The sequence below is a fragment of the Xiphophorus maculatus genome, chromosome 5, assembly GCF_002775205.1.
Source record: "Xiphophorus maculatus strain JP 163 A chromosome 5, X_maculatus-5.0-male, whole genome shotgun sequence".
Lineage (NCBI taxonomy): Eukaryota > Metazoa > Chordata > Actinopteri > Cyprinodontiformes > Poeciliidae > Xiphophorus > Xiphophorus maculatus.
In genome coordinates this window covers 5,167,534-5,178,417 of record NC_036447.1, presented here as the reverse complement: position 1 = coordinate 5,178,417, position 10,884 = coordinate 5,167,534, and the positions used below count along the sequence as shown (strand labels likewise).

General features: G+C 36.5%; 1 protein-coding gene across 2 annotated transcripts; it reads left to right on the top strand.

The window, feature by feature from the left end:
- Window positions 1-2,283: 2,283 nt before the first annotated feature.
- naf1 (nuclear assembly factor 1 ribonucleoprotein) lies at window positions 2,284-8,752 on the top strand. Of its 2 annotated transcripts, none has more exons than XM_014474704.2 (9): window positions 2,284-2,361; window positions 2,918-3,420; window positions 3,878-4,016; window positions 4,541-4,634; window positions 4,708-4,790; window positions 4,867-5,027; window positions 5,115-5,166; window positions 5,367-5,451; window positions 6,316-8,752. In XM_014474704.2, the coding sequence occupies exons 2-9, from the start codon at window positions 2,960-2,962 to the stop codon at window positions 6,681-6,683; spliced, it is 1,443 nt and encodes a 480-aa protein (XP_014330190.1). In that variant the 5' UTR covers window positions 2,284-2,361; window positions 2,918-2,959; the 3' UTR covers window positions 6,684-8,752. The 2 variants fall into 2 exon arrangements, with proteins under 2 accessions (XP_014330190.1, XP_023188835.1); XM_023333067.1 differs by having other exon boundaries at window positions 2,292-2,361; window positions 2,960-3,420.
- The last annotated feature ends 2,132 nt before the right edge of the window (window positions 8,753-10,884 follow it).

The window sequence follows — 10,884 nt, the reverse complement described above, 5'->3', positions numbered from 1 at the left end:
TACTAAAGCAGCTAGATGGTGTAAGCTGATTATCTCTGCAACAATGGTAAGCAACTGTATTTATTTTACATTTATTAGAAAGGAAAAAATAGAGACACTTAAACTAGAAGGTTTGCATTTTTACTGCAGAATTTAAATAGTTTAGATTTCTCTAATGCAAAACATGCAGTTAAGAAACAAATGATTGTAATCAGAGCTGTCACATCCTCAGTACTGTGAACATCTTACAACAGACACCGTAGTGAAATCCAGCCAAACGAAGGTCAAGAATGAATATTTAGAAAAGTGAGAAACTAAGACTGCGGCTGACAGCTGTTTGGCTGTCCTGAAGCAGAGGGCTCATAAAACAAAAAGGGTTTTAACACATTTCTTGGATCAAAATTCCTTGTCAGCCATTCAAGACCTTATGTGCACATTCCACATCCAAACATCCATCAGTATGTGGAGTAAAATCCCGTGTGTTAGAAAAGAATTATTTTCATTGTCTGTGATGAAAAAAATTAAGCTTTTTTGGGGAATTTACAGATCAAATCAATCAAACTGGGGTGGTTATTTTGGGTGAAGAGTTCGAAAGCTCACATTGATGTTCTATTTGGAAAGCTCAGGAAGAAGGACAAAGCTTTGTGCTGCCATCTACTGTTTCCGTTTTTACCTACCTCTGAATCATTCTGGACAATGCCAAAGAAAAATGTATTGTTGTAAAGTGAATAGAGAAATTCTGTATTTAAAAAACTGCAGAATAAAATAAATGCTGTAAAAATAATGCAGTAATGAAACAGAAAAGAAATCTCCTCATATAGTACGTTCTGGACACTCCCTAAGTTAAAACTTACATGCATGAATTATGATCCTTTGTGTCAAGATTTTTTTTAATTTTCTTAAGGCATAAAAAAGGTAGGAAAAAACATTTTTGTAAAAAAAAACAACAGAATTTTTTTTTTAGCGGATCAGTACAAAGTTGCTATTTGAAAAATACATCAGCAATATTGTTCTTTAGGGGTTATCTGATGTCACAATATTTTTTTTTACCTGCAAGAGGCGTCACATTTGTATTGTTGTTTCTAAATGAATATGAACTTGTTTTCTTTGCATTATTTGAGGTCTGAAAGCTCTGCAGCGTTTTTGTTATTTTGACCACTTCTCATTTACAGCAAATGAATTTATGCTTGGAATTTCAGAGACGTGTTGTCAGTAGTTCATAGAATAAAATAACAATGTTCATTTTACTCAAATATATTTATAAAAAAGTCGAATCAGAGAAACTGATCATTTTAAGTGGTCTCAATTTTTTCCAGAGCTGTAAATGTGAATAGAAAAATTCTGTTTTTAAAAACTATACAGAATAAAATAAATTCGTTAAAAATGATAAAGTAATGAAAGAGTTTAACTAAAAATGCACCAGAAACACTTTCATACACAAGTTTTGTTCTTTTAGAGTTACTTTCCATCTGGAGATCAAGTGTAATAAATAAAATTGTCTGCCATCTTTAGCAACTTATATCCACCTCTGATGACATTTTGCTGCCCAGCAAAGAGTTTCAAGACTTAATTAGGAAGTTACCCTCATAAAATCACTAAGCACAACACAGGGGTTGCTCACTCCCGATTAATTTGCCACACAGACGACCAACAGCGGCTACTAGCGCACACCAGAAAATATGGCAAATTGTCTTGCCATAGCCTTGAATCACACGTGCTCTGTACTTTTTACGTGCGGAAAGTTCACGTAAACATCTGTTTACTAATTGAAGGAACCCGTATGCTATTTTTCAAATAAAACTTGCAGTAACTACAGACCCCAGTGAAATGTAGTCTTAAAATATTTTAAAAGTGATTACCGTAATAGCTGCACTTAATTTAATAAGTATAATACATTAGTATTACTGAATATTGCAGTTAAATTCATATGTCTGAGTTTAGCAGTTTGTTTAAGTTAAATGTAGAGATTATCTTTTAAATCTAATCTTATCAACAGAGTTCTGTTATTAAATATAAGTATATGTATATGTTCCTCACTACTTTAAATCACGTCTATCTTTTTAAAAATAACTGAAATTATCTAAACGTTTTAGCGTTTCTTTAAGTTTTCATTTATAGTCTTGCTTAAATTCCCCACGCCGTGCAACAGACGCCTGTGACAAAGACAACCTAATAACAAGCAGTTGTCTTATTTTTTTCAGAGGGATTTGTTTTACCCAGTTCTTTATGTTTTCATCGTATTTTCTTCCAACATGCGCTCACCTTTAGGTTTTTCTATTAATCATTCAGTTTTATTTTGAAAGTGAGTACAGGAAGTTGTATGAGTGATTTTCCAAACCTGTGCGCGTGTCCTCAACGTGGATGTAACTTCTCCTCAGACAGGTATTATACAGAAAGGTTTTGTTGTAAACGGAGCCGGTGTCACAGTGTTAGCTCTGTGTTTATGGCGTTATAACGGTGTTTTTCTGAGCTCGTGCTGGTTCAATGAACGTGCGCGAGTTTAAAAGCAACACGGCTAGCATTAGCCTGTTAGCTCACGGAGCTAAGTTTGGATGCTGGTATAATAACACGCTGACATTTTATTCACAGCAGTTATTTTATTTTCACTCGAAATAGTTTTGCTCTAAAATTATCGTATAAACGTGAACCAGCATTTAACGTAGCCTATATGTTCAAAAAAATGTGCTTTGTTCATAGTTTATATTTTTATTTTTAATAACATTTTAGTGTTATTATTTTCTTAATCTTATCTTGTAAAATTGCCCCGTCTGTACAGTATTTTACTCTTATTTTTATATTTCCCAATAAAGGATATTTTTGTTTTCTTATACAGTTTCTAAAAATATATATATGATGCCTCAGACTATAAGAAGTTAATATTTTATTCGTATAAAGAGTTTTATGTGACAGCCACTTTATGTCTTATTCTGTCATGCAGAGTGACATAATCTGCTTGGAAACACTTTAATTGGCTTCTCAGATGGACAGAAGCTCGCCAGATGATGATAAACAGAACCTGCCACTGATGGAGAATGCAGAAGAGATGGAGGTCGCCATGACAACTCAGCTAGAAAATCTCCTTGTGACCAGAGAGGATGCCATACAAACACAGGCAGAGGAAACAGATGGGCTCCCTTCGGTGTCTCGGTGTGAGAATGAGGACTCAAACAAGTCTGTCCACACAGACACTTCAACATCACATCTACCAGAGATGAACGATCACAACTTGCCATCAGAAAACGAGGGGAAGGAGGTGCAGGTCACTATGGTAACGCACGCAGAGCATGTTTCTGTGACCCGAGACGATGCCACACCAGCAAACACACGTACGGAGGCAGAAGAAGCGGGAGCTGTCCAAACAGCCCCATCAGCAGTAACGCTCCCTGTGAGCTTTGTATGTGAGGCTGTCTGTGTGGACGAGGAATCCGAGGATTCAGACAGGTGTTTACACTCAAACACACACAGTGCACCGCAAAAACACAAAATATTAAGTATTTCTGGTTTAGTGTCTAGTGATAATACCTTACTACAATTTTTAAGTTAGTTTTGTCTTAAATAAGACAAAACTAACTTAAAAGTGACTTTTCAGCAATATAGGAGCTTATTTTAAATAAATAATTCCATATTGATGAAGAAGTTCTAGTACCATTGGCAGATTATTTCAGTTATAACATGGGAAAAATATCTTGTTAAATAATCTGCCAATAGAGCTAGTACTTTTTCATTAATATTCACTTAAAACAAACCCCTATATGTTGCTTAAAGGTTACTTATAAGTTTTTTTTTTACTTGGTAAAGTTTGTGTTTTTGCAGTGCACCTGCTGATCTTTTGCACCGGATTCGACACTAGAAACTGTAAAGAAAACCGATACTAATATTTGTATTTTCCCTTTACTAGTGACAGTTCTTCATCTTCTTCCTCATCCTCCTCTTCCTCCTCATCCTCCTCTTCCTCCCCTGCCCCTGTGTTCGAGGATGTTGATGAAGGTTTCAGCCAACCAGCCCCTGTCAAAGCTAGAGATGAAGTCTTACTTGAGGTCAGTTTGTGTTTTATAAAGTTAAGAAGTTTTTGTGTTTGATTTTAACTGTCATTAACTAAGTAGTTGATAACAATGACATGGTATTCCTTATAATTGTACTTTAAGCAGGTATTAAATACAATAGACACCTTACACAGGTTAAAGCTTCCAAGATGCTAAAAGTCAGGTAATGGTGGAAGCAGAAATGAGAAAAAAGTGGATAATAGTGGTTAATATTGATGAAAAAATTCTTGTTCCATTGGCAGATAAATTGACTTACAACATGGGAAAAATGTCTTGTCATCAATATTAAGGAATTATTTCCTTAAAACAAGCTTCTATATCTTGCTAAAAAGTTACTTGTAAGTTAGCTTTCTTACTTCTAGTTTGCACTAAAAACTAAACCTAAAATACTTGGTAGGATTTTATGCTTTTGCTGTGTCAATGTTGTGTCACACTAATTCTAAGGGAATATTGTTGGAAAACTTAAGCCGGTTTATTATTAGCTGCATCATTTGCTAGACGTTCCCGTTTGTGTGCAGGAGCTTCCAGCTGTGGAGGAAGTCAGTGTGAGCTTACCTGAGGAAGCCGAGCTGCAGCCGGCGGGAACGGTCTCCAGTATCATCCAGCAGCTTGGTGAGTGGACTCCCTGCTGATCAACGCATCCTCAGAACCGCTCCGTCGTTTAACTCTGTGTTTGTCCTCTCAGTTATTATCCAGTCCCTGAAGAACACGCCTGCTCTGAATGAGGACAGCATCCTGTTCAGGTCCGACAGGGTGGCTGTGGGAAAGGTGAGAACATAAAGTCAGACTGAATTTAAATCTGATGCTTTCAGCGTGCTGATAACGTTCTGCTGGTGTGTTTTAGGTGTTTGAGGTGTTCGGCCCTGTGTGCAGTCCTTTGTATGTTCTGCGCTTCAACTCTTCAGATCAGATCAGCAGCAAAGGCCTGACTGAGGGATCGACTGTTTATTTTGCTCCAGCACTCAAAGAGTACACGGAGTACATCCTGACGCAGCAGCTCAAACTGTAAGGACACGCCTCCACCTTCTGTCCAGCAGATGATTACCTATGTAGAAAACTCTGTGTGTTACAAAATAATGTTGCTTTCCACAGTTTAAAAGGATCTGATGCTTCCTGGAAGAATGACGATGAACCACCAGAAGAGGTAATCACAGCTCATGTTAGGATCAGTTTCTGTGGCTTTCTGGGTTTAGAAACGCTGCTTTACCTTGTGTTGTAAACCATCTGGCAGTAACCAAACCTTTGAATCTCTCTTTATATTTATAAATATCCACATTTTGATGACATAATGTAGAAAAATACACAGTGTGGTACACAACTCTTCTTTCTCTTCGTCTCCTCCAGGCTTTGGATTATAGTGATGATGAGAAGGAGCAGGAGGCAAAAAGAAAAATAAGGAACAGCAAAAGGAAGGAAAATGGCTGTGCAGGTACTCCCACAAACATAACTCTGTCACATGATGTCGGAGAAACTTATCTCCTCTTTTTTCACTTTGACAGTTTTGGTGTCGTCATTCATTTAACTTTTATATATTTTCATAAAACCAGGAGTTTAATAAAAACAAAATTAAAAAGTTTCTAAGTCGTGTTTTGCAATTCTAATGTTTCACACACTGATATTGCAGTGATAATTGCAGATATTAAAAAACAAAACTATTTATAAAATATGCAGCAAAGATGCATATTTTATGCCAGTTTGCATCTAAATCAAATTTACTTCGCAAAAAGAACTGTTCTTGTAATCTTATGCAAAAAAAAAGAAAACATATATGAGGAGGACTGTCACAATTTTGCTAGAAATTATTGCGATAAATTCTAACGTTGTCATTTTGAGACCATTTGCTGTAATATATTTGATAATGGTTTGTTAATACAGGTTTGCCCTCTCTAAAACTAATGAACTTTAATTTTGAACTAGAAGACATTTTAAATATTCAGAATAAAACACAACTACCAAAAGCAATAAATAAAAACCACACACAACCAAAACTATGTATAAAATATATTATGATTTCTGTAAACAGAACAAAAAATATTAATCATCAGAATGGAAGTTATTGAGCTCATTTTAATTTATTATGCAATCAATTACTTTTTGTGCCAGGCTTATATATGACTTACTTTTATTTTGAAAAGTAAAACTATTCCACTTCAATTTATAAATATTTACATTTAATTAAATCAAAAGAATATAAAATAGACTAAAGATGGGAAAAGGTGACAAACCTAACTTAGATCTATTTTTAAAAAGGCCTAAAAGTGATAAACTTTTTAAATTTCTTCCTCTCTTTCAGATAAATCCAGTCAGCAGCAGAACCTCGACCGGCGGGCTTTCCAGCCCCGACACGCCAGAAACCGAGTCCGACATCAGCACCCGAGAAATGCGCCGCCGCCATCCGCCCACTCCTACCCTCCACCTGGACACACGGACATTCCTCCTGCATACTTTCCTTCCCACTCCCCTTATCTTCCTCATCCTCATCATCATCACCCTTTCTCTCCACCCAGCTTCCCCCTCTACCCTCCTCCTCCTCTTCCTCCAGCGTTTTTCAACCCATCTTTCTCCCCATCTTTCTGGCATCCAAACTCTGTCCCCTACGTTGACTTCCCTCCTCCTCCGCCTCCACCACCGCCACCTCATCCCCCCTCGTCACCTCACTAACACACACACACATTCCCCAAGTTGGTAGGGTGATTTTTGTTCATTATAAGGAATATATGATTTGCTTTCAGCAGCCTCAGTTTAGTGGCTGGTAGGCTGTAAATTTTTTATGTGTAAATTAATAAAACAAAAACAGTAAATCACTTGTAACGGATAATGAAGCTGTGAGCAGCTTTTTATTTTGATATTTTACATTTTTGTTGTTTTTTTTTTTTCAGATATAAACATTTTTTAATTATGCAGAACATTTTCTTTTAGGAGTGCATTGATTTATCAGCCAGCCAGTTTATCTTTGCCGATTTCCTTAATTTTGAGAGATAAGGGATCGGCCGATACTTGTATATGAAGCCAATCTTATCCACTGATCTTGTGTAACGTTGCAAAGGTCAGTAATCAACAACTTTCCTCTTCTGCTCTGCAGTGAGAGAGGTTTGACAGTCACCCCACTGTTGCCAACTTAGCAACTTTCTTTCTCTTTTTAGCAGCATTTCAGACAAAAAAAAATTGGCATTGGCCAAAATCGGAATTGGCAGGTCAGATGTTTCAAAGATAGGTGATCGGCCAGAAAACTGCAACTCAAGGGTCTGTTTTTGTAACTAAAACAAGGGTACAGTCCTACACCCATGGTTTTTTTTTTATTTTTTCTGCCACTTTCACCTCATTTGCTCATGTAATATGGGCTTTTGGGAATTGATCACCTGCAGACTGCGAATCCTTATGAACCAAGATGGCACCGCTCACTGTGACTGAAAGCTTAGAGACGCACCAACCAGCTCTAAAACGACTTTATTTGACCTTTTTTTCGTCTCTTCACACCCAAAACAAAAATCTGTCTATTTCAGCTGTTCTGTACCTAAAATTTTGTTTAGTCCGGAGATTAATTCATTATGAAGATAAAAACTCACAAAAATGTTCACGTTTAATTTAATTGTGCACTTTTTGCTGACGTTTAAACGATCTTTTTATTATACCCAAGCAAATAAAAGTTATACAATTGCATTTTCTTACTGGAGATTATTGAAAATGATTTGAAATCCTTGGTTTTCATAGTGAGCATGAAACAACCAAACTACAACAATATAAAATAACAAAGCAGGGGAGATGGACAGCACCACTTTAAACCACATTCACCTCCTCCAAAGTCCTGCGAAACAAAACAGAAATACTTTCTTCCATAGCTAGTAACTTCATGAAATTGTACTACATGAACCAGAGCTAAAGGGAGCTCTTTGGTCTCATTCAAGTATTGTTTATTACAGTTGGCAGAAGGAGTTGCATCTGAAAACAACTGAAACATTGGCGACCCTCAGAGGTGGACCAGCGGGGGCCATGAACCCCTCTTGAAAAATACTGATCTCCTCAGAGTCATAGTTATGACTCTGAAGACATAATTGTTAAACCTAATAAATAAATAAATGCACAAATATATATTTTTTTATTTCATTAGGTGTGCCACTGAAACATTTTACGTTTGAAAAATTTCTGGAGGTGCCACTAACTGCAGAATTACAATGGCAAACAATTAGTAGGTGAATTCTCCGTATTTAGCATTGTTGTTCATTTTAGATGCTTCTTGTTGAACATTTCAGATTAATGAACAGACCAAAGCACAGGTGCTGTAATATTTTTCAAAAGCAAATAAGACTTTGTGAAACGAGTGAACTCAGTATTTGTTGATCATCTGGAATCCTGAAAACTTCAGTCACATTATCTATTTTAATCTTTTACACTCAGCTTGTAAACAGGACATTATTTTTCAAATCCTCAAGGGGAAAAAAGTGTGTAATACTGTGTTTTTGTGACTAAACTAATCCGTTCATGTCATCCTTAAACCTCAGGAGACTTTTTGAGTTAGTTAGACTTTTTGTTCCCCATCAGAGTAGCACCATGTCTTCATTCACGTTTCTTTCTACTGATTTCAATGTAGTTACTGTCTTTGTTGTTCTGCACTTGTAACTGTGATATAAGAATGTGTTAAAATGCTAAACTTTTCTTTCCCACAAGCCCTGCAGTTTGTCACTGCAGCCATAATTCAGTCATTAATCGAATAAAATGATGGAAAACTGGAATTCAAGTTACTTCCTGTTTAATCTAATTGTAGTTTAATCTGTTTTCAGACTTAACATGTTGCACCAGATGTCTAAAATATAATTTCTTGGTTGAGATTTGTTTTCTTTTTTTTGTTTTTTTTTGGAGATCTGAAAGTGGATTTGAAGGAGATCGTTCTGCTTGTTTGGTGAAACGAATTACATAAATTATCTGCTTTTATTTCTTTAAATAGTTTTGGTCAATAATATGAGTTCTTAACCTACAGAATTAGATTTGATCTTTAGCAACAATGTTCAACATAACCAGCACTGACAGAAGCTAAAGCTGCACTATGTAACTTGTATTTTTTTTTTATTTCTACATAATTATTATTGTTAGATTATCAGTATAATATAAGACACATAACCTCTTTAAAAAAAATGCTCCCAATACTAACTGCCGAAATGCACCGCTCCTAGTCAGAAACAACCAATCAGCGCCAGAAGGCGGGTCTTAGTGCTGTCAATCACTTGTTTGTTATTCTACAGCTGGTTCACCACAACACAGCCTGCCACCAGTGCTAAGGCTAGTTAGCAGAGCCACCGATGACGGCGGATAAACAGTTTTCATGGAACGATAAGTTGTTTCTCCATTCTTAGCACATTGAGTAGCGTTGATTGACAGCGCTGACACCTGCCTCCTGGCTCTGATTGGTTGTTTCTGACCGGGCGGTGCATTTCTTCAGATGGTAATAGCACAGGGAGGAGGTGGAGGAAATAGATTTTTTTCACAGATTATCTGTCTCATCCTGTCACAACATGACAGTTTTTACAAATATGTACAAAACATTTTTTTTTTAAAGTCACATCCTGCAGCTTTAAAGAGTTGATGTTAAAATTGAAGCCGTTGAACCAACCAGAACAGTACATAGGGGCATCTGCATGCACCATGTTGTCCTAAACTCTGATGTTAAACTCACACCTAGCAAGATACGTACTGTCAAACTCAGTAACACCCAAATTAAGATGTCTTTTTAAACCACAAGTCTAGCCTGAACTATCTAATGCATGTAGACGGTGACCTTCGCTCACTGTGACTGAAGGTCGGCTCTTTCAACAGCTTCTTCTGATATTATCACTTTAGCTCATGGCGGCACCGCTTGTTCCCTCTAGCTATGCTAAGGATGTCCCAGCTCCTTATAATGCCTCCCTCCAATTCACATTCAAATAAAACTTAAGATCAGATTACATACATATTTCAACAAAACGTCAGCTTGTACTTCATATCACTTCACATTTATATTGTTTAATCTCACTGTCAAACACATCTTTAATTGAAATGTATCTTTCTATTGTTCTGAATCCAACTCTTTTTGAAAATATCACTTCCTTTTAAGTTGTATTGCTTTCTCTTTTTACAAATGTTATGGATATTTTTCCTTTATTATCCAAATTGTTGTTGATGTGTGTATTTTTGATTTGTCGGTGTGCTGCTGCAAAGCCTGATCAGGTTTCCCTTGAAAAACAGCTTTTTAATCTCAGGGAGACAAATCTTGTTAAATAAATGTTAAATACAAACAGCTGCTGAAAAGACTAGAAAAACGTGACATAATATTTCAATACGTGCTTTTAAAACTCAGCAGGAGACGGGAAGTGGAGAAATTCGTCATGGCAGCGTTGAAACCAAACACTGGAGTTCTCAAATTAACACTTTACCTCACACAATACCAAACATGCTTGCAGTGAGCTGCTGCGATGCTGTGAGACTCAGCGCACGCAGCAGCATGTTCACAGGTTCAGATCATAATTAACACGTCCTGCCGGTTTTCTGCAGCAGCATTCATCAGCATCAGGGGTTAAAATCAGACTGTTGGCCTGATATTTCCTCAGACTCCGACTTCAGAAAACAGCTTCAGAAAAGACTGATGTAATAACATACACTGTTAACACAAGAGGTCTGCAACATGTGGCCATTTGGACATTTCACAGTGGCTCTTAATAACTTTGGTTTTATATGATGAGCAACCAACTAATGTTTTCATATTTATTCTGTAATATTCTTAATGTGTATCTTTCTTAATTGTTTTTTTTTATGAAAAGGTTCAAAGAAATCAGGCTTGGTTCAGCATAATTGCTGTTTTACCATACCATACCATACCAACTTTATTTATAAA